This window comes from Chelmon rostratus, chromosome 2, assembly GCF_017976325.1.
Source record: "Chelmon rostratus isolate fCheRos1 chromosome 2, fCheRos1.pri, whole genome shotgun sequence".
NCBI lineage: Eukaryota > Metazoa > Chordata > Actinopteri > Chaetodontiformes > Chaetodontidae > Chelmon > Chelmon rostratus.
This window is the reverse complement of record NC_055659.1, coordinates 11461375-11489011: the sequence shown is the minus strand read 5'-3', so window position 1 is coordinate 11489011 and position 27637 is coordinate 11461375. Positions and strand designations below refer to the sequence as shown.

Below are 27637 nucleotides of genomic sequence, written 5' to 3'. Positions count from 1 at the left end.
TTTTGTCCAGTTTTGTTTTAGTATGTTAAAAAGTATGCTTTTTACCCTCTTCTTTTTCAACAGCCCAGAACAACGGTTCTCTGAACACATCAAGGATGAACGTAACATGGACTTCCAGAAGAAATTCATCCTCAAAAGAGATGATGCCAGCATGGACAAGGATGATAATCAGGTAGGTTGCATTGTAAACATTTGTTAACCATGTCATTTTCACTGTCCATTTTTTCATTGTTGCCACTAAATTCGGAAAAGTAAAGAGTGTTTAATGGGTCAAATGTGCCATTTCTCGTACTTCACTCCCCTTTATACTGGCATCTTTTTGTAGTTACGGTCAGTTGTGTTAGTCATTGAGCAACAAAAAAACTTTGCCGTAAGCTTGTCTCATGCAATCTTTCATACTGACCTTAAAACTAACCATTTAAGCTTGCATTTTCTTGATAAAGGGTCCTATCAGATCAAAGGAGGCATGGTTTGTTTTTGATGGCAAATAAGATGTTAATCAGACACTCACAGATTTCCAGTGGTGAGCCCCCAGACTATCTGGGCATCTGGAAGTAGGAGTAGTAGTGGGCAGAGTGGCTTCAACAAGTACTGCAGCATCTTTTGACCCATGTGTTGATGATTAAAAATAACTCTTTAATAGTTTCAAATAAAGCTATAGAAGTTAACAGTCTTCATTGATTTATCAATGGTCGCTATGTGTAAGAGAATGCAGAGTTTTAACAATGATTTCGGCAGATGTGAAAACTGGCATGTGAAAAGAGATTTAACAATCAGCAAGACTTCAGGTGGTACTAATATTGGAGGGAGCTCAGTCACCTTTTTAAGGCTATGTTGAAGTCCAAACCTTTCAATATTAAGTTTCCTGTATGCACAGTCGGATTGCTTTTGATATATTGTTGATGATAAATTAAAGTTAGAATTGGAGAAAGCGTGATACGACTTTTTCATTCCCAATACCATTGCGACCAACACTGAGAGTGTATTGAACTATTCATAGGCCATTCATATTCAGTAACTAGCATGTTCCTGGGACTGTCTCAAAATGACACATAACTTACAGTTTTCAATTTTCCATACAAATATAATCTCTTCCATTGCTGTTGATTTCCCTGTTTGTGAGCCACAAAACTGTGTGGCCTGGAGCAGTGCTTTTTGTGATTCAAAACTTGACTCTATCTACTGTGCTGTCAGACTGTGCTGTCAGAATCACCTTGTCTTCAACCACAGCAACAGTTCGATCATTATAAGAATAATAAAGCATGTTTTTAATCAATTTTGCTTGCTTCGTTGCTGTCTGAAGAAAGTTTCTCACACTTCTTCCTTCCTTCCAACAATGTTTGAGGCATTGACACTTTTCCTTGGTGCCTAATGCTTGTACATATTTGTAATATCCTTTGTTTGATGATTCTGTGAGTGTTCTATCACGTTTGTGGTGTTGAACCTTCCCACACTGTTTCCAACCCTCAAAACACTCATTTTGCACAGTTTTTTTTCTGTTGTTTTGACGATAGGCAGCTGCTCTTCTTTCGAATGCTACTGTTGTTATCATGTGACTTTTTGCTGCAGGTCACACTAAGTGTGGCTTTATTTGTATTTACATAATATTTCAGAATACATTTGTGAATCATGCATAACTATTTTCGCATTCTGATTGTTTTCTCAAACATTAGATCCGTGTGCCGCTGCAGGATGGGCGACGTAGCAAGTCAATTGAAGAGCGAGAGGAAGAGTATCAGCGGGTTCGAGACCGGATCTTTGCCCGAGAAGTAAGTATTGCACCTAGAAAGGGGAACAGACGATGGGAAGGACAACATTAAATTACAATCCGTTTCTTAATCATTAGCTGTTACCTCTAGCTCCTTTGATTTGTAAGAAGCAAGTATTTCTTGATCAGACAAGAATAAGAACTGTTTAACACCATGTGTAGTGAAACATATTTCAAATATTTCTGCTTTGTCAGTGGTTCCCAACATTTTGCTTGTGATCCGTTTTCTCACAGTGTGACACAGTGTATGTCTGTATAGCTCATTCGAAGAGTGACTTTTGCCTTCCCAGACCATTTATTTTGATAGTTTGCAGAGGCCTGGAGAGGAAAAATTATACAGCATTTGCCAAGAAAATAGCAAAGATTGCATAAAAGTAAAATAATCAACAATTTTGTGCAGTCATCTGCAACCACTGATTCATCTGGTGATCCCTTGAAGGGGTCCCTCAGATTGGAAACCACTGCTTTAAGGAACATATTACATCCTAAACACATATGTTGTCAAACTTGAAAACCTCTGAAATGTTCAGAAGAAGAAAATGTTGGTCTTATGTGCTCCTGGATGAATGAAGCATTTCATAATGTGTAGGTGTCCTTTTTTTTACAGTCTTCTCAAAATGGATACATCAACGACAACAGGTAAGATGATGCATCCTGCTGGAGACTCTAGTGTGTGCAATTGATAAGACTCCTTCCTCGCCACCTTTACCCTTTCAGCTACAGTTTGCTTGCTAGGTTTCAGGTATGAAATGAAGGGAGCTGTAGACCTATAAACATACAGCTAATTTTGCAAATTACATAATGATTCTCTGTACAAATCTGAACACTTGCAATAATCTACCCCGTACAAAAGTCCCTTTCAAACAACTTGTAGCTATAAAAGAGTATTTGCATATCTTTATTTCCCACTTGTTTTATTCCTTTCATTGCCAGGGAAATGATGAATATGCTGATGTTTCTCTCCAAAGCCAGATTTTAAAGCATTGCGTTATGCTAGACTGTGAGGGACACACTTTCTCTCAGAAAGATTTGTAGGTAGTGGAACAAATGTTTTCTAGAAATAAGTTAGCTCATACAGTCAGCCTCCATCTCTAAGCACCCTGGCCATTGAGGTTGAAAGTTTAGGACATAATATGCTGAGAGAGAGAGAAAGGAAGCGTGGGCTTTTCACCAGTCAAAGTTTCTGCATTGTATGCGTTTTATTTCTTCTTCTCAGGGGTAAAAGTTCTGCACTGTGCCTACCTCAACCTCCTACCTCTCCTTATCTGACCCTCCCCTGAACCCCCTCCTGTTCTCCAATCCAGTTCTGTAACCGAGCATTTTCTCCTAATGTTAACCCCAACAGACTTTCCACTGAGGGCTACTGCTCTAGCTCTCAAAAGAGGAGGCAGATCTTTAGGTATTCGGGTGCTGCTGACTTTGACTTGTGTGTTGCCATGCCCATTTTTTGAAAGTGGTTTGGTGATGATAGTGGTGACTTGTGGTGGTTTTTATATCTTTGCTTGGCGTAGTCGGCTGATTGATGGCTATTCCAGCACTGCACCGTGGGGCTTCCCAAGGCCCATGCATGGCTGCTTTGTGGTTTCACTGGAGACTGATTGACCTACTTACCCTTCCACCCATTCACCGTCAACTACATTTTTTATATGAAATAAATGCATTGCTTCCACAGTAACCTGTTTGTTTTGTGGTCGACTTAGTCTTGTAGTTTTTGTTGGCATGTCACCTGTTGCATAGTGACACATACAAATATGTAATAAGCACATGAAATGGTGCTGTGGAGGTGACAACAAGAAAATAAGAAACGTGAGACTATAAGGAAAAGGTAATGTTATCATGTTTTGTACAAAAGGGCTGCAACAGTTATTTACACTGTAAATAAAGTCTGTATAAGTACTCAGTTGAACCTTTTTTTTCTATGAAATATTGGACAGTAGTGAAAAATGTTCATCATGATCTCCAAGAACCCAAGTTGACATTTTCATGTTGCTTGTTTTTGTCGGACCAGCAATCAAAACCCAAAGTTTGCTAACATAGGACTGAAATAACTATATAAATGTTCACATTTTAGAAGCTCAAACTAGTTTGCAAATATGTTTGTTTTTTTCACTTCAATAATTACATTATTTTTCGAATGTGTTGCAACACCAACTATGAGCCACAGTGTTCCCAGTTATAATCTGATCAGGGGCCTTTGTTGAATCTCTCTCATTCTCATTTTCTCTAATCTCCCAGCCATCGCTTTCTAATAAAGGCATACAATGCACAAAAAGTAGTAGTAAGCATAATAAAACAGTTGCCGAATAATTTTTTGTTAACCCATTAATTGTTTCAGTTCTAGAGTGCAATAGTATATAGTTTTTCTTCCTTTTATGATGAAGTGCTTTCAGATATAGACCTAAGGGGTTGACAAGTAATCTGTCATATTTATATGACAAATGACATTTATATGATTTATATGTTTGAAGTTTAGAATCTTTTCATGGCCTTTCTACATTTCACCTAAAAATTAACTAGATGCCTTGAGCCCAGCATTCATATAAAGTTAGGTTAGGTATTACCTTTTACAGGTTGCATGCTGTTATTCTAAGAATGCCATAAAACCACAGAATTCACTTAAATGAACCAAAACAACAAACTGTTTTGTGAGACATGGGTTAATTGAGCCATCTAGTAAAAACTAAGAGTGATGGAAGCGCATAACAAAAACAGCTTCCCTGCTTTCCCTGTTTGTGCGTGTGATGGGAAATGCTGTCGTGAGGAGAGAGCGGAGATGAAATGTCATGTGATCAACAGCAGAATCCCTCCTCCTCTTCCTCCTCCCGCTCATCCTTCTCTCATCTTTGTCTGCAGAGCCAAGCGAAGTGTGCACCTCCCTTTGCAGAGAAAGGCAGGGCACCCACCCTTCCTTAAAATAGGCTGTGCAGAGAGAGGACTAAAAATAGATCCTACATTAATTACAGTCTCTCTGAAATATTTATCAGCCACATCCACCTTCAAACACCACTCGCTATCACAAGGGTTTTACAACCCATACCACATCCCTGTTCTCTTCATTGAGATTCAAATTAATTTTCTTGTTCTCGCTACATGAATATAGTCAATTGATATCCCTCTTCCGGTTCTAAAAGGATGAAAAAAGCAAGTGTTTACAGCTGACTTGGCTGTTTTTTTGTTTTGGTTTGTTTTATTCCTGCTGTTCTTAATTTAGAGTCATAGGTCTCTGTTCACCTGCAAGGATTTCTATTTACATTCAACTTTATGTTACACCAAAGTATGTATAGCAGATTTAGCTTCTAATTTGATTTTTATTTGAATTTCTTTTCAAGTACAAGCACAGTAAGGCATGTTCAAAGGGAACCGTAATATTCTTATGCTGACATGTCAATGGCAGACCCAACCATTCACTTGTGATGGAGGGGTTTCCCCAGAGTGGTGGTTACGCTTACAGTGTGATCATTGGTTTTCTTGGCAGCTGCCCTTATCCAGGGTGACAGCATCACAACAGCATAATGAGTGTGTATACAGCAATACAGTTTAAAGAACCATAGTGGTGAACCAGTGGTAGCAAGTGGTTATTTTGTAGATAAGTGTGTGTGAGTCTGAGTGTTGATGTACATCTGCTCTTACTGTCTGAGTGTTGATGTACATCTGCTATTAATTTACAATTGTATGTGTTTCTTGTGTCCATGCCATCTCTTGTCTTTAATACAATGTATTTTCAGTGCACGTGTTACCTTTTTATCTGTATTCAAATGTATAACACATGTGTATGCAAGTCCCCCATGTGAATGTTGTCTCCAGTCTTAGATGGTGTGTGTGTGTGTGTTGAGTTCATGGACGTTTGTCTCATTATGTGTCACTGTAATATCCTCTGACACCCCAGTGTTGATTGTCTGGAGCATCTTTTCTCCCTGCATGTATGTTTTCTTATGTGGATGGGTTTGTATGTGTATTTGTGTGTGTGAAGTGTGTGTGGTCATATGTTTACAATTGAAAATAATATTGTTTGATTGTTTGCCTGATTTTTGTTATGTGGTTTCACTAAACCAGCCAATATGCATCTGTGTTGAATGCCCCATCCTAAAACCTGTCAGACTACGTCACCTCTATCTGTTAATGACCTTACTGTGCTCTTCTGCCTCTGCTCTCCCCTCTATCCTGTTTTGTGTTTGACTATCCTTCTTTTTTTGTTTCCTCCTACATTCTTCTCCACTTCAAATTCTCTATGTGCACATCTTCACTTTTACAATAAAATCCTCACCCTACCCACTACCCATGTACATTTTTGTCTCTCTCCTCATATTTCTTCTAAATCTTCAACTATGTTCTCTGTACACATCCTTCACTTGCTACATCCTAACGCTCCTTGCTTTATCCCCTTCATTTCATCTCTTTGTCTCTCCTTCCTCCCCGTTCTGTCTTCTCTCAGAGGGAACCGCGAGAGCTCCAGCCGGGCATCTAGCAGTCGTCAAAGCAGCACAGACAGTGACATGAAGTGCCTGGAGCCACGGCCCTGGAGCAGCACCGACTCAGACAGCTCCAACCGCACCCTCCGGCCGCCCGTCACTAAGGCTAGCAGCTTCTCTGGCATCTCTATTCTTACCAGAGGGGATAGCCTTGGCAGCAGCAAAGGCTCACAGGGAAGCTGCAAAGGTTCTCGCTCTGGTAAGGACTATGGAGGAAAACAGAGTAAAAAGGAGATTTATTTAGGTCTCTTGGCTTTGTCATTAAAGCTAGCATTAGCTAACTTGTCACGCTAGCTTGTACTATTCATCATTTATTGCTACGCAGGTGAGGCAAGCTCAGCAAACAAAAAACAATGCTTTCGTCTGAGTTATGTTGGCTACATTTGGTGTAATGTCATAATCTAGATATAATAATAAACTAATTTGTGGTCACTGAATAGAACACTAATTGTAAGACCATCAACCACCCATTTGTTCTTGTGAAAGGAATTTTATAAAGATACAAAACACTTATAGATTACTCCTGTTGGGAAAGTTTCCTCTAACATAGCACTGGTTCAAGGAGCAGATAGTCCCCATACTTGACATCTTTTCTCTTGAAAAGCGAAACACGATTTACTTCCAACAAAACAAAGCGCAAACATTTGTTTAGCTTGTCTCAGTTACTTACTCGCACTCCGTCCTGCCAAGCTCTTGAAAGTGATCAGAATGAATTTTCTCTAGCTGTTAGCTATTTTCTTTTTGAGTCTCTAGTTATGAAATTATTTTACACCAGTCACTCTTGGCTGCTTGACAGATGACTGACAGACAAGATGTCAGGAGATACATCTCATTTTCACTCATCAGGAATTTATTTCCTCTGTTACACAAGCCATGTAAAGTCCCTGCAGGTTAAATTGGACTTACTGAACACTCACAGGCCTGACTAAGGGTGGGTATGTACTTAAGCAGAAATGATTCGTGCAATGTGTTATCCAAACACATCTAAAATCAAATGTTTGTGTCTGTTTATACCTGTTCTGAACAGCCACACTTGAAGGCAGAGTGAAAAACCAGTAGTCATTTTTAACAGCGCACATTTTCCATGTCTCCTGGAAATATTAGTGGTTTTACAGTCAGTTGTCCCTATGTAAAGTGATAGAAATAGTTGTGTCAAGAATAACACTCCCCCCCCCCCCACCAATTTGATATCAATGGTGTGAGAAGAGGTGCTCTCTGAAGCTATTTGACCATCTGACAAGCAGTTTTGTAGGAGTATACTGGCAGCTTAACTCACAGATAGGGGCTCTGTAAATGGATTTAAAAAAAACTCATTAGCATGCAAAATTAAAGCTACAAATAACCCATAATGCAATACTGTATGAGCTGATGCAGTCTCCATTCGAAAAGAAAATCTGATGTTGTGGATATGTATACCTCTTGAATATGATGTGACCTCCATTTTTTCCAAAAGTAGAAGAAAAAAATCATAATTTATCCAGGCTAATATGGTAGCTTGTTTACAAACTGTGATCTTATTTAATTTTCCCTGCATGTTTAAATAAAAAGGAATTATTTGTCACTACGATTAACCCCAAGCCTATTGTTCTTATTTGCACCCTTATTGTTCTTATTTTGCACCTTATTGTTCCTAATGTTCTTATTTGCACCTCCATTTGCTGTTTGCACCCCCCTTGTTTATTCTGAAGAGCTTCTGTAAGAGTGAATTTCTCCATTGTGAGATCGATAAAGTCTTTTAAAAAAAGCCAAAATCATTTAAACTAGAAAGAGACTTCACCTCTTGCTGGGATTAATCTGGAGCATATCTTTCTGTTATGTCTTCTTGTGCATCACTAGGTCTGCCCCTAGTCAGTCCTGATGTGTGTCCCCCACCTGCAGCCTCCCAGTCTAGCCGTAGCCTACTTCCCTGCCCAGCACAACAGCCTCCGCCTCAGCCTCCGCCTCAGACTGCCCTGCTGCCCACTCCACAGCAACACCCAATGGGCAACCACATGATTGCTCAGGTATGTACGTCCACTACCTGCATTTATACCAAAAATAGCAAAAATGAAGGCACACTTTCAGCTAACACAGGATCTAATTGAATCTGGTGGTCAATAGAACATCTATCCTATGTCCACCCTCTTCATTGAAGTGAAATGTTGAAATGAGACTGGATCTGGTCACAAGTCACTTTAAGCAACAATATAAAATTCCTTAGAGTCATTGACAACATATGTAATGATAGCCAATACCTCTCTTGTTTCACTCTGAATAATGGTGATTTTATTTCATTTTGTTCAGTTTTATTGCTTTTGTGTTATTTTTAGAAATTAAATGTAATTTCCATTTCTATCCATCTGTTCATTAACAACTTTTCCTCTGTGTTCTAACCCACATCTTTCCTATATCTTAATTTCTCTTTATTCCGTTCTTATCCATCTGCTTTGACACCACCCTCTCACTGGCTTGCCCCTCTCTCTTTCTCTCTCTCTTTTTATCTCCTCCTTTCTGGTGGTGTGTATAGCCGGTGCCGTCTCTGCAGCCCTCTCAGCCTGTCTCCTACTCCAGCCCTTCCTGCCCCCAGGTTCTCCTGCCAGTTTCTCCTCCCCAGCAGTACACAATGGTACTGGCACCACTTGTAGCTTCATCTCTTTATATTAATTTAGTTAAAGGTTGCATTACTGACACCCTCATACATCACTTAAATTTAGCTATTGCTGTATTCTGCTAGAAACTCTTGCACTCCCTTTTCTCATTCATAATAAGTATTTAACTGCTCCAAACCATTCAGGTAGCACTTTGTCTTCAGGCTACATGGAAATCTGCCCCTGCCTGAGAGGCTTAACTCGGGGCAAGATCATTGTTTGCTATTCTGTGTGCAGTCTGCATGTACCCCAAGCACATGTGATTTACTATGACCAAAAAAAAGGTGACAGTTGTGCTTTATGATACTTTTTACTTTTAATTTTGATAGTCAAGAAAATTAATGTTTTGTTTTGATATAAAAAATTGTTTTGGTCTACCAAGCTTGTCATATTGAAGTAGCTGTCTTTGCAAAGCAAATTTGTGGTAGATGCCGTTAATACTGTGTACATCCTCTGAATTGTATGTTCAAAGGATGTAAACATTAAAATAGATCTTTGTGTGACCCTACTTAATGTAACAGTTGAACTAATGTGTAATGTGTTCACTTTTTTTTAAGACATGAAGTTCTCTCATCCTAATCAGCCAAGTGAAAGAGTTCTGACACATTAGCAGCGACTAGATGTGTGTTTGTATAGATCAGGGGTCGGCAACCCGCAGCTCTTTCATCCCTCTGATGCGGCTCCCTCTGGCTTTTGAAAATAATTCATTAAAATGTCTTTTATTTAAGTTTGTTTGTTTTTAAAACAAACATTGCACATGCCTCACAGATGACAGCGTACAATTCTGAGTAAAGATGAAGGTGACGGCATGCAGCCTAGATGTGCAGATGCTGTGCGCAAATGGCTCTTTGCCGACTTATTGTACTGGATGCAAAGTGATGAAATTGTATGAAGATCCTCTCATGTTGCTCTTTTTAAGATGATAGAGGGGCGTATTTTCCAAAATGTCACAGTGTTCCTTTAATACCAATGTTGCCAGTGCTCTCAAACTGTTACTAATGTATCTGTATGGCTTTGGTGATTACTCTCAGTCCCTCAGATCTCTCTTAGACCTTACCTTACCAAGGTACTGTCTTTGAGCGTAATTTGCAGTTGTTAATTATATCACACAGTCCTGTTTGATCTAGATTCATACTAGTAATCATGTGGTTGTATTTAGTGTAGTGGCACTAACCTACCAACGATATCATTCCCATTCGTCCCAGGGAGAAGAGCTGGCACCCCAATTCAGCCAGATGACGCTGAGTCGGCAGGGCTCCAGCGAGAACCCTGAGCCTCCCCCCATGTATCAGGCTCCTCCCACAGTGCTGTCCCAGCACCCCCCTCCTCAGACCGGCTACATAATGGCTACCACGGGTCAGCCTATGCCGCCTCCGTCTGGCTACCAGCCTGCCACTGGACACCCCCATCCTCCACCTCCACCACCTCCTCCATCACAGCCCGTCATGCAGGCCCCACCACCGCCACAAGGCTACATGCAGCCCCCTCCGCCTCAACAGGTATGCCATTCTTCACAGTTGGTGAGACAAAGGCATTGGGCATAAAAATGAACTACTTATGATTATAATTTTGCGACTGGCATATTCATGTGTGGCAAAGACCATCGCTTTAGGATTTTATTGCCTTTGATATATCGTAAATATATATATATGTATCGTCACTATAATGGTAATTGGCCTTACATCAACAAGAAATGCTCTAATACTATACTCTTCCTTTGCACTGCAAGTCAGGCTTGCAGAATTCACATGGAATAATACCCAGCGAGAAACGGAATACATGAGGCAACATAACCAGGTTTGACGGTAGTGTCTCATTGTTCAAGGGCCACTGTCAGGGACCAAGCAGTAAGGAAATGAGGAAAACAGGCAGTTGATGAAAAAGAAAGGGTTTTTATTTCCCCAAACAAAGATGCAAACAATATAAACTAAGAATTCAAAAATATATAAAAGAGGTCAACAAAAGATAACTACTCAAAATAGCAACAAACAGGGTGTTAACTTAACAAACTCACCTAACAAACTGAAACATAAGGGAACATATATACCGGTTTGGCCAAACCAACAAACACAAAAGGGGAAACAAAATGGACATCAACTAAAACTAATACAAAAGAAAACCAAACTAAACCTAAATCCCCCCCTCTGACATGGCTGGAGATGGTCTGGCCTGACGAGCTTGCCACAGGATTTAATGGGTCCAGCCCCTTGGCCACGCCTTTTGCCTCTCCCAGATAACACCTCCCACATGCAGTAACTCAAAAGAAAGAAAAAATGATTAATATAACAGCAAAAAAAAAAATGCGTGTCCTAACCTTACAATGTGAAAATGTGTGCACTCCATTTAAACAGTGTAATGCTAAATGAAAAATAAGACAGTATGACTCAAATAACTGTGTGGACATGAATTGTTTGGGGTGTGGTTGACTGCAAATCAAATGAACCAGTTACAATGATAAGTTAAGGTCTGATTTATTGATGAGAAATGGCTTGATTTTTGTTTTGGTTTCTTATTGACGCAATCCAAATTTGTGTCAAAGTAAATTTGGACCAGAATAATCCACTTTAAATATTATCAATGTTGATGCTTATAGACCTCCTCAAACCTGTCCAAAGATAATTTGAAGAACAGTCCTATCTTCTGGAAGTGTGCTCAGGAGGGCACATTTGACCAAGCTCCATGTCTGGTCTGACCCCCCACCCAAATCCCATCTGGCCGCGAGGCCACTCTTTCCATCTATGTTATGCATGTGTGAAGGTTGTTTTAAGAGTTAATGTCTCCTTTAAATATGAATTCATTTCAAACACACTGGCACAGTCTCTGTTGGTATCAGACTGTTCCTGCTTTCCTCAGATTCGTCCATGAAAGAGAAAGATACACAGTGTGATCATCACAGCACCTTATTAACATACAGATAAGAGAGGGAACTTGATTGCTTTCTTTTATGTAACACCAAGTGAGTGATATAGCAGTCTTGTTGTTGCAGTTAAGTTTGTGTTATGAAAAGAGTGATTTCTCATCCATCTCCTAGCAATGCATAACTAGAGAGGCTCTAAAGTTGGATAACACAACAATTCTGTCAACTGCACAAAAATGTTCGTGTATGGCGGTGGCATCACCGATTCTGAGCAGTTTCTTTTCAGCTACGCTTGAGCTTTAGAAATGTTTGGGAAAATGTAGCTTGTGCAAACACTATCGCACTACTTGATCAATAAAAGAGCTGAACAGCTGAAAAAAAACAAACAGCTCCACCACACTACTGAGAAATGTAGTTAAGTAGTAACGCCGCTACTTTTTCGTGCTGCTGATGCCCAACATTGTCTAAGATACATAGCACAGCAAAGCCGCAGACCTACATTATGTGGTTCTTTCGGTGTTATAAAGTAATATTCGAGAGGTTAAGAAGTGACCATCACTGTTAAACAATGTAACAGTTTCCCAGTGAGTAGTAGTTTTCCTGTTACAAGGAAGTAGTAACTGGTTTAATTAACAATGGTTCATGCTTGTGCTATTCACAATAAATGTATTATTTGCATTTAATATTTGGCAAAGGTACGCCACTTCCCTCGGCCTACAGAATTACCAGAAAATGTGTAATAACAACTGCTGTTGCACATCGTGTCAGTTAATGACAAAAATAGAAGTCCATTTGTTCAAATACAGGTTGATCAGAAAAACATAGGTGTAACATCCCTCTTTCATAGCTATAAAATACTTTTCTAGTAATTTAATAAGATTTCTCAAAAGACCTATGTAATTTGGTACTAATTATAGGAGAAGTACACATTTTCATCAAAGAACTGCCTCATTAAAGCCAGGAAGCTGTTCCTGCTTTTTTGTTTTGTTTTTTTTTGTTTTTTTTTGCTTATTTTTGGAAACTTAATTCTTCAAATTTTAAATTGCAATCTGTGCCTGAAGACAAATTTTACGCTTTTGCATGTTCAGCTGACCCGCTGTGCACCATCCATTGATGCATAAGTGCCATAAATATCACAAATTAAAAAGATCTTTCTTTTGTAAACTTAGAGTTAGGTGTGATGTATCGGTCGTCACGCTCAGAGTGCTGTGCGTCACCTTCACAAGCTCAGTCTCAGTCAGTCAGCTAGCCTGCCACATTCCTCTGATTGCAGAGGCGGTGACAGTAATGAGTTCTCTCACTTTCTGTCACTCACACTCTTCTTTCCCTCCTTAAGGCTTTTACTTGAATCCATAAAGTAGTTATTCTAATTCATTTGAGGAGAGAGAACTATAGCGACCTGGCCATTAAACACCCTGTGGGAGACATTTAGCCCTGTAATGTTGCTCTGGGGCTAAGTTGTAAAGGAAGAGTTTTTAATAGCTGTAGTGACTTTTTTCTGTTTTTGGGAGATAGTGTTGTGGTCTTATTAAAGGAATCTAGGTCATTAGTATCCCCTTAAAGCAGCTTGTCAATTAGGTTTTAGAAACACTAATGAAGTACACTATGGCCGTGACCAGTGTGTGGCCATTTTTTTTTCGAGTAGGGAGAGAATAGAGCATTTGCTTGAATCAGATGCACATTTCACGTTTTTTTCCACATATGCTTGTTTATGAGAGTCTTTGTACAAACTTAACTATTTGCAGTCTGGAAAACAATTTTGCCATTTTACTGCACGAGAAAACCTTTTTTTCTGTCTTTTTATAGGTTTCATCTTCTGCACTTTTATTTTGTAGTTCCAAGCACTGACCTATGTAGAAAGCATCTTTTCATACCTTTTATCACCCTACACACCATCTTATATTATCCTCATTCTGAGATCGTCATACTTGTGTAAACAGCATTGGCTGGGAAAGAAAGATGCACTTTGTTGTTCGATGTGTGGGTGGTTGACAGTGTAACAGGAGTGCAAATATTGACACCGCTGCAGCCTCTAGATGGGCTGAATGTTGTCATGTATGCAGATGAAGGTGGAGGCAGGAACTATCGATCCTCCTAACACTGAACTTCCTCTCTGTTTGTCCATTTGATGTCTTGTTTGGAACTTCAGTATTTATATGTTTAGCCTAGTTGTATAAGCTGCGAGCTAAATCTTCAATGTTCAACATGTACACCTCTGTAACTCTTGGACATGCTGGCACAGAATTGAGTTTTTCTTTTTACATTGACAACGGATCACATGACTACTTGGATATGAGACCAAATACAGACCTAAAAAGAGGGTAAATATTGGGCTTAAAATCATCAGGTGGCTAGCAATGTCATCCCAAAAGAATGCTAATGTTCCTCCACATCAGCTGGTTGTGTACATAGGCAACTGTTTTTACATATCAACTTAAATCGACTGTATTTATATAGCACTTTTGTTTTTTTAGTCTTACTAACCACCAGCCTTACAACACAAGACAGTATGCACCCGTTCACACACACAGGCTACCATGCAAGGTGACACCTGCCCATCAGGCACAGCATCGGGAGCAGTTTGGGTCTCAGTATCTTGACCTAATACACTTCGATATGTAGACTTCAAGTTCTCAAACCACCATCACTCTGATCAGTGCATGACCATTCCACCTCCTAAGCCCCTTAAAAGGTGGTGATATGTCTTTTACTGTCCCCTAGCAACCAAAAAATTACTTTTTTATTACAGGTTTAATGTATTTTGGCAGAGCTATGATAGTAAAAGTATTTAACAATTTGTCCTAGCCTCCATTTACAAATTGAAATGTTAATGGCAACCTTTGACAACATAAATGTGTAAAATGTGTATAAAAAAAAAAATGTTCCAAGACAGTACAAAATTCAGTCATTCCGAACACGAAGGGTATTTATGTCTCTGCGCCGGCGGCAGCCATGGCCAGATGCATTTTATTTTTGGGTTGTCCTTCTGTTTATACATCTATTCCATTCTCGTGAACTTGTTATCTTAGGAACACCGTTAGGGAGTTTCTTTAACTTGGAACTCATCAGAATTTGGTGTTCAAAGATCGCTTTAGCCTCACAAAACAAGTTTTTGATCATAACTCAAGAATTCATACACTAATCAAGACAAAATTTCACACAAATGTCTTATAGGATGAAATGATGAAGTGATGACATTTTGCCTCTAAAAGTTCAAAGGTCAACTTCACTGTGACATCATAATTTTCTGCAAAGACCCTTTTCTGGCCCTTATTCAACACCGTAACTGAGGAACAGAAGGAGAGATTGTGACCATATTTCACATTTAGTCAGATACTGAATTGATGACGCTAATCTTGGTGTCCACCTTGAAGCTGTGCTGATCATATAGATCTTCTGCGCTGCCATGTTGAAGATGTGTGTGAAGCGTCCATGTTTTACAATTTGTATCTTATTTACAGCAACATCCATATTTGAAGCATTGTAGCCTACAAACTCATTGGTTTAGCTGATTTGCTGATTCTTTTTAAAAATAACATAAAAGGAATGATATACAGTGTTTGGGTTGAAATAAGTTATTTCAAATAAAAGTATTAAAGACAACAATTTACAGTATTTCTTTTATGTAATCATGCATTCATCTTTTCGTTTTTGAGCGGCCTAGGTGGTCAATAGCTCCATTGCCCTTCTGGCATTTGCTCACTTTGCTGGATGGGCGGTCTGTCACTGAAGCTCTATATCAGTCCTCTTTATTCCTCTGTGAAAATAGTCTCTAACTGAGATCAACATGTTTCTCACTGGAATTTATCCACAGGACTCATGCATATCAATATTGTGATAAATTCCATTTTGCCAAAAAAACAACACTTTATACCTTTTAATAAATTCATTCAAAGTCTTCACTACATGTATGACTCTGGAACGACATGGATCTAAACTGGTTTATTGCCTTACTGATCATCAAGGTCTGGGGTCTTCCTCTTGGCAAAATAATGCACAACATAAAAAATATATATAAATAAAAAAGTAAAAATGTGTTTTCAATGCCATGAATATAAATAGGAGGTGGTTCCCTAGAATCTTTTCTGTGCCATATGTGAACAAGACTGAAGACAGCTAATCTAAGTCACTATGATTCATCAACAGCTAGTCTTCTCTAATCTTTGTGTATTTATTGTTCCGTAAGTAGTTTTTTTCTCGTTTCTCTTCAGATACAGGTGTCATATTACCCTCCTGGTCAGTATCCCAGCTCAGGCCAGCAGTATCGTGTGCCCCAGCCCATGTCCCACCAGGTGTCTTATCCTGCCCAGCGCACACAACCCATACCTCAGCCCACACAGCAGTCAGGTCAGTACATTTTTAATGCTGTACTATCATAAACTCTACCTCAATTCGTAATAGATGAATGGGTGGATATAGATAATTACATAAGACGTATAATATCAATACTTCCTGTGCATCTTTAAAATGCACAAAATATTTTTTGTGTTTTAATATTTATATCGAAATGTCAGTCTCTTATTATTTATTACTTATTATTATTATTATTACTTATTCACTTAAAACAAGTCAGTCCACAGGTGCAGTCCACTTGAGTTTAAGAACTGTTGTATGTTGTCCCTTAGCAAAACAGTGCTAACTGCTGAATCATACTCAGTTTTAAGTTGACCAGGTGAAAGGTTGATTTTAAGCCTTGTCTCTGCATTTTTCTGCCAAGTCAAATATGCTTGCACCAAAATAGAGCCTTTCTTTTTTTTCCAAGAAAAACCCTGACAGCTTTATCCCTCAATCTTCGTCATGTGAGATCTGTGAAGGTTGGCTGTGTGTTTATACAGTACCTGACTGATAGACACTGTTGACAACCTGAATGGACTCTGGCTCATCGTGGATGCTTTCCACATCCACATGGATCATGAACCTCACATTTGCAAGACCTTGCATCAGTCTATGGCTGCTGCCTGGTTTGAAATATGAGTATTGTGATGGTGAAGGATTATCCTAGTTATACTATAACTATACTAATAGAAATACCACACGCTGAGACCCTTCTGAATTTACTCGTTAAAGTTGCTGAAACTTAACTGCTATGAAGCCTGTTTGGTTTCTGAGTACCTCCCCAAATACTTCTGGACAGTGAAACACTGATTTTGTGCCAATTCAGTGCTACCAACATCCTCTTTTTATGAAAATAAGGTAAACAGTATATAAACCTATACAGTGTAAAGGTACTTCAGAGAAATGTGTTGTTTTTGTGCCGTCATCTTTGTGCCCTCAGGGGCAAAGACCCAACTACCCTTGCTTTCTTTTTTCCTATCGTGCACTTTAGTCTTCCTTTATCGCCCTACTTTAATTTCTCTGCTCTAATTATTGTCTGTTGTCATCAGGTCTCCAGACCATGATGCCCAGCCAGCAGCCGAGCTACCAGAGCATGATGGGTGTGCAGCAGCCCCAAAACCCTGGTCTGCTCAATTCCCAGAGGGCAGGCATGGGAGGACAAATGCAAAGCATAATGGTTCAGTACCCACAGATGCCGTCATATCAGGTATGGATAGTTAAAAGTCTGCTGTATAATTAACGAAGGATACAAAAATAACTGTTTTATTGTTATTGTTAAGTACATGAGTTTTGCATGGTGAGTTGAAAATTTTAGCCCTGCCAGTGTCCATATCCTTTTGGCTGATCTTCCCCGGTTAAACAGCTCCATCTGCTGACCACCTAAAAAACATTTAATGTTTAAGAGTCAGGCATAATCCATGTTAATATTGTGATATTGTTGCAAGGACAAACATTAAACAAACATGCACAATACCAAATGAAGTGAATTTTATTGGCCTTTTAAATGGCTGCTCCTCAGCCACATCTTCCAGGTCCAGATATTCCCATAGCACTGAACACAGCACAGCACAACAAGAAGTGCCAGCTACACTGTCACTGAGTATGTGTTCCTTTGTAATCTGGAATTATTAAATGAGAAAAGACATGCAAATCACTGGTATACTCATTGAATAATAAATGAAGCAAAAGTGAAGACCAAGCTAATGAATTAACCACTCTGCAGCTATGTGCATAGAAGTACCAGGCAAAGGGAGTTTCTGGTTTGTAGTATTTGAAAACAGAACAAGATAAAAATGGACAGACTGATATAGTCTTTGTTGATTTGTAACAGTAGTTAAATTAATCCTTAGTCTTGTCTTCTTTTCTCTATTTTGATTTTTCTCCTGACTCTTTACGCATTTCAGGTACCAGTGGGAAGTGAAAATCAGCAGGTGGTGCAGCAGCAGTACCAGCAGCAGGTGATGGTACCCGTCAGCCAGTCTGTCCAGGGACCCATGCCTGTCTACTACAGTGTTATCACACCCACACAGCAGAATAGCACAAGGTTAGTATATATGACTACATCAAATTCTTACAAATGAGGTAGCACTAGTACCCAAGAATTTCAAATGATCTCCATTGCTATAAAAAAAAAGTTGTACATTAAATATAAACCTCAATCACATTGATAATGTGTCTTGTGAGAGCAGTTCCTCACACATATGAAATTCTGTTTCCAAATCTTCCGGCAACATTGTGCGATTATCCTCTTGTATGTGCGTGAATTACTTTTCAACATGTCTTTATTTTCCTCCCTCATTGTATCAGCCCATCAGTAGGTTACCTGCAGCCCCCCAGCTCTGAGCAGTATCAGATCACACAGTCGCCATCCCCTTGCAACCCTCAACAGTTGCAGCAGCAATATTCAGGTGAGACTTGGTGTCAAGAGGTTCTAAAGTGGCCATTAGTAAAACATTCTTATTATTTTAGCTTTTTTACTGTTGTATTTTGTCAGGATGAATTTAATCTACTTTGTGGGCATCATTCTCCTAAAATGAAAACCTTGTGTATTTTGCAATTTAGTGATATTGAACTAAAACTCCTCCTTTACAAAATCAGGTGAAAGGTATTCAGGGAAAAGTTCAGACTGGGGTACACAGGGTTCACAATCTGTAAATCGATGTCCTTAAAAAGGGAATGTTTGAAGAAATCAGAGAAAACCTAAACTTTACAAGGACCATGTGCTCCCATGTGGCCTTAAGTAAATGTTGATTGTAATGATGGTCACTTTATCTTTTCAACCTCTGCTCTTTGTTTGTACCATTTATTCAGGTATATATTTATTTGCTGAAAAAGTCATTTGATATGTCAGTTTCTCACTCAATAAATAGGCGAGACCCTTTTCTGTTTTTTGTCTACAAATTATATACCATGCTTTGTTTTCAAATTTTCTCCTGTCTTGAGACAAAATTCAACCGTAGGTATACATTTTGGGTCCTCTTGAATTTTATAAGATGTTGTCAGCAGCTTATTGTACATGTTTGGAGTGGTGAATGTAGTTTATTTTCTGGCATTTGATAGCTTAAGCTGTTATACTGACAGGCAAACCAAATGGTAGTCTTGAATCAGAAAAACAAGGCATCATGTATTACAGGTTGTCTGTAGGTCATTAAAAATAAATGTCTCAATGTCTAACTGAGTAAATGTCACACGTGAAAGTAATTTAGACGTTTTAATTTTTACTTTATAAGGTAACTATTAGTTCACTTGGATCACCTGCAAAATCTGAAATGTTGAGCTTTCATTCGGGCCATTCTTTTTTTTTACATCGTCTGATCATGGTTACTGGAGGTTGCTGATAGACAATCTGAATGCCAGGGGGTGGCGGGAGTAGGAGGGTGTGGTGAGAGTATTTTTGTGAGTGTATTTTTTAAAAAATCGACTTCAGGTCGTGGTTACATCCGTGATACACTGCTGTAATCACACTGTAATCAACTGCGTAGATTACAGTTAGAGATAATGTGTGCAGCCTAGGCATGGGGTTAGTCAAAGAAATACATAACATCTTGTCTGTGGGGATATTATGGGTCTAACCAAAGCATAGGCCTAAAGATATGACACATTCTATCTGCAAGTTATTCAAAAGTCTGCATGCAGATTCCAGAGATTGTATTTGTAATATTTTAGTTCTGATATAAAGTAAGTCACGTTAATACTACTGTAGGAAAAAACAATCGTGGATCATCCCTTCAGTCATTAATATATGATCCAATCACCAGTTGGCACAAGCCTGAGACCAGTCCGAATGATTTTTGCAAATTGTGCAGGTGAGATTTAGAAAACCCAAATAGGCTTATAGAAGAGATCCCACTTGAATATGCACTGGGACCAAATGCAAAAGTCATGATGCAATAAAATAAGCAAACAAGCAACTGTAAGATCAAAAAGCAAACATGAAGTTGGCAGCATAAAACAACAAAAGTGTAAAAAAAAAAAAAATTGTAATGAGGGTGTGTGTGTATTAGCATATGTAAGTGTATGTGTGTGTGTGTGGTCAAACAAGTGTGTGCACACTTGTGTCAAATCCAATCATTACTAAAGAGAGAGAGAGAGAAAGAATGGTCAGTTTTAGTCAGATATGATTCTTGAGAGAAGTAGATTAAAATTCAATTTGAATATAACTGTTCCACAGCCAATAAGTAATATCAAATATTGCAGGTGTAACCATTTGGCCCGTCTCGTATTATAATTGTGTAAATCACTGGAATCACCGGAAAAATGCTTGACAAGCCGTGGAAGCAAAGCAGGCTGAGGCAAAATTTTGAAAATAAAAGCACAGGTTTGGTATTTGTGTATGTTAAAGATAGATGGGATATTGAGCTGGATGAAAAGACTCGTCAGCCGTCCTGCAACACATGGCAATTGTGAAAAACTTTTTCTCACAAAATATAAAACTAAAGGTGCTTGAGATAGGTTACGCTTCAGATGACATTGAAATATATGAGGTGTGGATCAGTTAAGATATAATTGTAATTCAGCTATAACAGAGAAGAAAATTCCAAACAAATTGTGGTATTTTGCCACGAAAAATCGAAAGTATCCTCTCAAGTATTCCAAAAAGTAACAAGTAGTTCCATCATCTAGTGTGAAGAATACAATTTTCGTCAAATTTTTACCTTTTTGAAAGAATCAAATATATTTTTTGCCTTTACACTTACAGATTTGAAAAATAAAAGACTCAACCAGAAGCTGTCATTGTTGTTTTAAATCCGCTGTCACAATAAATCTCAAAATCTCCTGTTTATCTACATGTGTACTTGTCTCTTCGTATGCACTTTCAGGAGTACCACCTCCTGGGCCCGGGGTGATGGTCATGCAGCTCAGTGTCCCCAATGGACCACAGCCTTCCCAGAACCCTCCTCTGGTCCAGTGGAACCCATGCAAGTACTACAGCATAGAACAGAGGCCCGGCAAGCCAGGAGAACTCTACAAACCTGACAACACTCCACAGGTACAAACAAGTACACATGAAGGTCATCTCAATCATTAGGTGCTCAGATTTATTAATGTAAAAGACCTCGTTAATCCTGACTGCAACACACACATCCAGTCATTCATGAAAATGTACAGACTCATTAGCCTGTCTGCCCCCTAGTGGCTGAAAATGTTACAACGTGATCAGGAAAATTGTACTTGTGTCAGTGATACAGTATGTTATATTTCCTCTCTCTTTTTTTTTTTTTTTTTTTTTCTCCTTGTGTCCAGGCCAGTACCCAGCTGACGAGTCCCCTGGCCTCCCCCACTCAGTCTCCTACCCCTTCTCCCTCTGGCAGCGTCAGCAGCGTCTGTCCAGGCCTGGGACCATTACCCCTCATTTCCCAGTTTCCTCGGCCAGGAGGACCAGCTCAAGGTAGAAATATTCAAGATGGGTTAAGGTTCAAAGACATATATATACATATATCATTTACAGCTATTCCCCAGTGAGCAAGAATGAGGAGAGAACCACAAATACATGCATTTGTGTGATTGTCTAACAGTTTATATTCTTTCTTCTTTCATTCCTGTTGTAGCCATGTCACCACATCCCCAAATCTGAGCAATAAAGAAAACTTTTATCATAACCATGAGAAATGATGACAAAAATCAGAACCAGGATGTTAAAAAATGACTTCACCTTTAGTTCACAAGCAAATAAACATGAACTGCTGTAACAGCTGTGTGCTGAACCACTGCATTGACTTGTGCTCTTTCACCCATTTCCACAGCGACCCTCTAAACCTTGTCAGGTGGCTTTTGGCCCAGAGCCAATAGGTCATCGTTTCCCCTTCTCACCTTTTCTGCATGTTCACATGACTGGCACTGTGCCACCCGGTCAAACCTTCGTCCCCACACATGGCTTTACCTTGTCCCTGTCCTCTGACTGATATTTACACACAGCCACAATACCGTTACTGACAAATAGACCCACTATTTGGAATGCATGATTACACTTAAGAATGTGGTCTTGCGTCAATCTACGATCCATGTAATCACCATGATGTTTTTTATTTACTGGATCGTCTTCAAAACACCAAAATGAAAGAATACTGTAGTAGTGAGCTACATTTCAGGGCCCAATTCTAATGGTTTTGGATTCTGTGGAGGTTTTTCTTTTAATACACTCTGGTATGCAAAATCTTGTATGTGATTTTTTTTATGGAGTTTTTCATACTGTGGTAGGCTTATCAAAACATTACCATCAAAACATACCTAGTTAAGTATAACCAGCGTTGACAGAGGATTAAAGTTGTAATCCTTTAGAGGGCCCGATAAAACTAATTATTATTGTTTTAAAAAAGAACTAAGGCAATAATTTGACTTTTTTTCCATCAATCTGCGTGCATCTATGATCTGATGTTACGCTGCACACAGCAGGAGTCTGCAGAAAGCAGGGCACAGTGAAAAGAGTTGGTCACCTTGCTGAGGAGTTGGAGGTGTGCTGCCTCTTGCCTGTGGCAACTGCAATTTTTTTTCCATGATTCCCTGCAATATTTCAAACTGATCCACTGTCAAAAAAGGCAGAAAATTGCCATTGTTTTGTTTTGTAGATGCATTTTTAATGAATGATAGTGCTGTCAAAACATTGCATTTCCTGTGACAACTTCTCAAGAAAAGTTCACTCATGTTTCACCAGATAAATGCTTTTAATGTGAAGCTGCAGCAGTAAGAAATGTACGTTTGCAGTAACCTAAAGGCCCTGATGCCCTGCCACTTCACAGAGCGCTGTTAGCTTGTTTATTTAAAACTGATCAATATTGAACATGTAACATGTCCAAATTTCGCCAACAGATTTCACACTGTACATCTTTGGGTCCCCAGCAATACACCCGTCTTGTCTCTGCTGGAGCAACAAAAGTTCAAACTGAGTGTTTTCAGGATCGACCATTTTTTATTTGAACTTGTAATTTATGTTGTTCAGGTGATGGACGCTACTCTCTGTTGGGGCAGCCTCTCCAGTACAGCCTGTGTCCTCCTCCCCTCATGCATGGCCAGTCCTCGTACACCTCTCATCAGGTCAGAACTGGCAGCCATTTCAACTGTGCCAACTTCACTCAGTCACTACATGTTAAAGCTGTGATATTGACTGGTCTTCAGATTTTTTTAATCAAGCTTTTGTGCATTTGTTGTCATGTGTTGTTAAAGGGTTTAAACATGGTAGAATATGTGAAAATGTCAGCTGGTATATTTTATTGACCACCAAGTCACCACAGATTCTCTTGGTTATGTGATTGAAGGTATTTTTGTGAAGTTGGGGATCAGTCATAACTTTTAGTCAATAGTAAAAATCTGCCCTGTGTGGAAATTGTTTGAAATCTATCTCAAATACAGTTACGTAGATGTTAAATGGAAGCCATAATACACTTTGAGATGGCCATCATTTTCTGTTTCTGCTGCAGTCCTCATCATCTCTCTTTGTGCCAACAAGTGTATGTTGCAACTGTCACAGTTACCAAAAACTAAGTTTAAGACTTCTACTGATTGCTTACACTTCCATCTAGTGTCTTGTCATGGAACTGCAATTAAATTGTAGTGTTCGTAACATCCGTTTTCTTACGTGTTCAGGGCCAAGGAGTGATGAAGCACGGGGCACGAGGGAAAAAACAAACACTCAAATCTGCATCAACAGATCTTGGCACAACTGATGTTGGTAAGTTGCATCATCACAGACCAGACCACAGACCATTCTTCTGCAGGTATTGGTGTGTACACACTCGTATGTGGTCTTGAACTTCACAGCACTCTACCATCACAATGTGTTTTCAGGTATATGTGTGCAATGGCCACTAGAGGGCAGCAGAGTGTGTTCCCTGACTCAGTCAGCCTATATTGCTGATTTTGCTCACAAAATCCTCTGTCTGGTGTGGACTTCATGATATGCACGCTGAGTTGCTGAGAGTATAATGACATGTGCCTGCAGATATGACAAATTTAATTTGCTTTGGGATATCCTGTTGGCCTTGCACAGGTCCATCAGGTCTCAGAAGATAACAGCTTGAGAGGTCAAGCCTGCTAATATCCTATGTCTCTCTCTGACTTTCCTTGCGTCTTTGTCCAGTGGTTAGTCGAGTACTCGAGGTAACGGACCTGCCAGAGGGGATTTCACGTCCAGACGCTGAAAAGCTCTTCAACCAGCTGTCAATGTGCGGTGCCAAGATCCAGTGGCTGAAGGAGCCCCAGGGAGGCCGAGGAGGAGCAGGTGGCTGTGGCCCCTGTCCTGGCGCAGGGCCTTCTGGCCACGGAGCCGCCGCCGGGCCCGGCCCCGGGGCCATCGCGGGAGCGAAGGGCGACGGCAGCGACCCTGCTCACCTCTACACAGTAGTGGCAGTGTTCCCCAGCACCATGGCTGCCCAGAGTGCTTCCTTCAAACTTAACAACAGCGGGGCCAGCCTCTTCAAACTGAGGGCCGCCAAAAAGAACTATGACCTGCGCGTGTTGGAGAGAGCCAGTTCTCAGTGAAAAGAAAAGAGACAGGGAGGAAAGAAAGAAAGTCAAAGACTCTCGGTGGAGTGGTGGAAAAGGAAGGAGGACTGAGGGGGACTGCTCTTAGTGTACAATTTAAAAACAAAACAACAAAAAAAACTTCTCAAGTTAAATGATGTGTCAAATGTATAAAAGGGAAGAAGGTGTGAATCATGAGGTGGCTGGAGTTTGGTTGAAAGCCTGATTTTGTTTGTTTTTATTCATTGTTTTTGTTTTGTATTTATACAGCAGAAGAGCACACAAGACACGTGAGCATGTGTTTCACTGTTGCCGTGGAATGTGTGCAGCCATTTTACAAAAACACATGCAATGCCACACACACACACACACACACACACACACACACACACACCAGGAGACACAAACAGACACAAACAGACACAAACGTAGGCAACAGGGTCACGTAGCACATGACAAAAACACACTGGACAGTCGACCTCAGTCAAACCTTTTCCTCCTCTTCCTCCTCCCTCCGCTCTCCAACTCTTCGTCCTTTTCCTCCTTTTTCTGCCGACGCTTTCTCTCCTTCCTCAACTCTCCGTCACCCAGTTGTCTCTTAATCTCACATATTTATAAATTTTCATACGCACAGTTGCGCGCTCTCTCTGCTTTTCCCGACCGCTCTCCCCTCTTTTCTTGCCATGTCTCATACTGCCTCCTATAGTTCTCTGCTACTCTCTCCCTCATATGTACTCCCTCACTGCTCTCTCCTCTCCTGCTTTCTGTTTGCCTTACTGCTGTTGTGGGTTTCTGTATTGCGCTATTTTTTCTCAAGGTTTTCTTTTTTCCTTTTTTTGTTTTTTGGGATTCAATATATTTATATAAGTGATGTAAGGAATAAAAGAAATCTATATATTAAGTGATTTTTCTTTTTTCCCGAGTGAAAAAGTTTAGGCCTTCCTTTATCCTTTAGTCCTTCCCTCTTCATCCCCTTCTCTTCTTCCCCACATTTGTTTCCTCCTTACTGCCCTCTACCTCATTTCTTTGATCCTCTCCCACAACTGTCCCACATCCCCCCACTCCAACCCGACACCCCACTGTGTTTGCGTTTTTCGTTGACAGCTGTGCAGAACGTATCAGAAGAAGTAGTAAAAGTGCACAATGATTGCATATGTCTACTGTAAATTTTATTTAATCTGTTATTTTTTTGTTTGTTTTTAAAAATATAAAAGTGGAGAAAAAAATCTATCAAAACATCTGCGTCATGTGGTTCATTTTTTTTGGCTTTACTGAAGTTGACTCTGACCTACAGAGTCATAATCGACATTGTGTGTACAGCATACAGTCATGCATGTCCAGACAGCAAAACACTTAGTCTCAGTGAGGTGTTCAGTGCTGCTTGGCATCGGTTCCACAGATCTCTAGCTTTAAGTGCGGGCTGAACAACATTCATGATGAAGATGTAACCTCATTTGATGATGGTCTCAGAGAACACTGACATTTCAGTCCTTCAGTCCATAGCTGTCCACTTGGATTAGATTGTGTGATTTGCAAAGGCCACAGCATATGATTCACAACATCGTTTATTCAGGTTTTCCCTATTATTTATCACCTGTGTGTACATACTGAGTACATTCATGCTTTCATAAAAGGAATCCTGATTTTGAAGGGGAACTCGTATATATATATATGTATATATATATATATATATGTATATGTGTGTGTGTGTGTATATATATATATATTTGAAGTTGTACAAAGTTCTATAAAGCTGTTGGCTGGAGCTGGAGACTACAAGTTTGACAGTGAAAAAAATCTGGGGATGTGGAGTTAAAAAGAAGTCATCTTACTGGACCTCTGCAGCCCACTCCTCAAATCTGCTTAAGGCTAGTGGCTTTAGGCTGGCCTAGGCTACATTAGCCGCCACTAGTTAATTTGAACACAAGATACTTGTGCTCAAAAAGAGGATTCATTCTCAGTGAAGAACTTTGGACCCCTAATCTGTCTTTACATATGGCAAAGAGCAGTGATTCCTAACATGTCTCTGGGGGTCATCAGGTGGAAACTACCCTTCAACGGTGTTCCGCCTACGTAGTCCCACGACACCTGCAGGAGGCTCGGCTAATGCTAAATAGCTAATAAATTAGCTAATGCTAAATGCTAACCGCTAACTGCTGAGAAGAACAGACGAAGACAATACAGCTAGATTCACTTATACTGTTAATGTTAGCTGCTAAATGCCAGTGCTAACTGCTAAGATACTATCATACTACCACCGCTTAAGCTACTGTTAACTGCTACAATGCTACCACAGGCCTAGATGTCACATGTAACTGCCAAGTGCCGCACTACCATCATCTACCCCTGCCTCTCACCAACTTCACCAATAAAAGCAGGGTGTGTGGATGCAGACCCTGGATCGAGTAGGGGGTAGAAAGTAGAGAGGTAGAGTCAAAGATGAAAGTAGGGCTTGGATACAAACCCTTGTTCGAGTAGGGGGTAGAAAGTAAAGAGGTAGAGCCAAAGATGAAAGTAGGGCTTGGATACAAACCCTTGTTCGGGTAGGGGGTAGAAAGTTCAGTGGGTGCTGAAGGTGGAGGCCTAATCCACAGACTAGATTTAACAGCCTCTTCTAACATTTCCTTCAGCAAACAAAACAGGAAAACAACCAAAAAAAGAACAAAAAAACAAGCCAACTCTATCTTACAACACCCAACTCACCTGAGCAGGCCACATGGTCCCAAAGAGAGACTCTAGCTGGCCACACCCCCACCTTATCTACACTTCCTGGATCTCTTCCTATTAGGAGAGGGAAGATGGGGCGGGGAAAGCAGAGCAGAGGTGTCTTCAGACTTTATCCTCTTCTCCTAGGCATGCATGTCCTCTGCCTCCCCCTACTCCCTCACTGCATTTATTTCACCCTCCCAACTACTATTATTTCTCCTAATCCATAACCACTGACTAGACCTAGCAGCCTCATCTCCCTCACTGTCTTCCTCAAATTCTGCCCCTGCACTCCCAGCTCCCTCAACAGTGAAACAGCTGACCCTGCAACAAAACCCCTACACCCCACTTCAACTGGGCAAACCCTGGTCTTCCATCCCCTCTGCTCAGATTCTGTCTTTAAATCTGCATACCAAGT

At 40.0% G+C, this 27637-nt stretch overlaps 1 protein-coding gene across 4 annotated transcripts in view; it reads left to right on the top strand.

Moving 5' to 3' along the window:
* The window catches only part of LOC121616129 (R3H domain-containing protein 2), a 60201-nt gene extending 34452 nt beyond the window's left edge, over nt 1-25749 (top strand). For 2 of the 4 annotated variants that reach the window (XM_041950794.1, XM_041950785.1), the window contains exons 12-26: nt 64-172; nt 1674-1769; nt 2358-2407; nt 6201-6436; nt 8074-8240; nt 10070-10363; nt 15933-16068; nt 17106-17263; nt 17961-18100; nt 18364-18464; nt 20877-21046; nt 21301-21445; nt 22994-23088; nt 23638-23722; nt 24131-25749. In XM_041950794.1, coding sequence (XP_041806728.1) covers nt 64-172; nt 1674-1769; nt 2358-2407; nt 6201-6436; nt 8074-8240; nt 10070-10363; nt 15933-16068; nt 17106-17263; nt 17961-18100; nt 18364-18464; nt 20877-21046; nt 21301-21445; nt 22994-23088; nt 23638-23722; nt 24131-24531 — 2383 coding nt within the window. In that variant the 3' untranslated portion in view covers nt 24532-25749. Of the gene's footprint in view, nt 1-63; nt 173-1673; nt 1770-2357; nt 2408-6200; nt 6437-8073; nt 8241-8743; nt 8843-10069; nt 10364-15932; nt 16069-17105; nt 17264-17960; nt 18101-18363; nt 18465-20876; nt 21047-21300; nt 21446-22993; nt 23089-23637; nt 23723-24130 lie in introns of all 4 variants that reach the window. The other 2 variants (XM_041950810.1, XM_041950803.1) reach the window with 2 other exon arrangements.
* The last annotated feature ends 1888 nt before the right edge of the window (nt 25750-27637 follow it).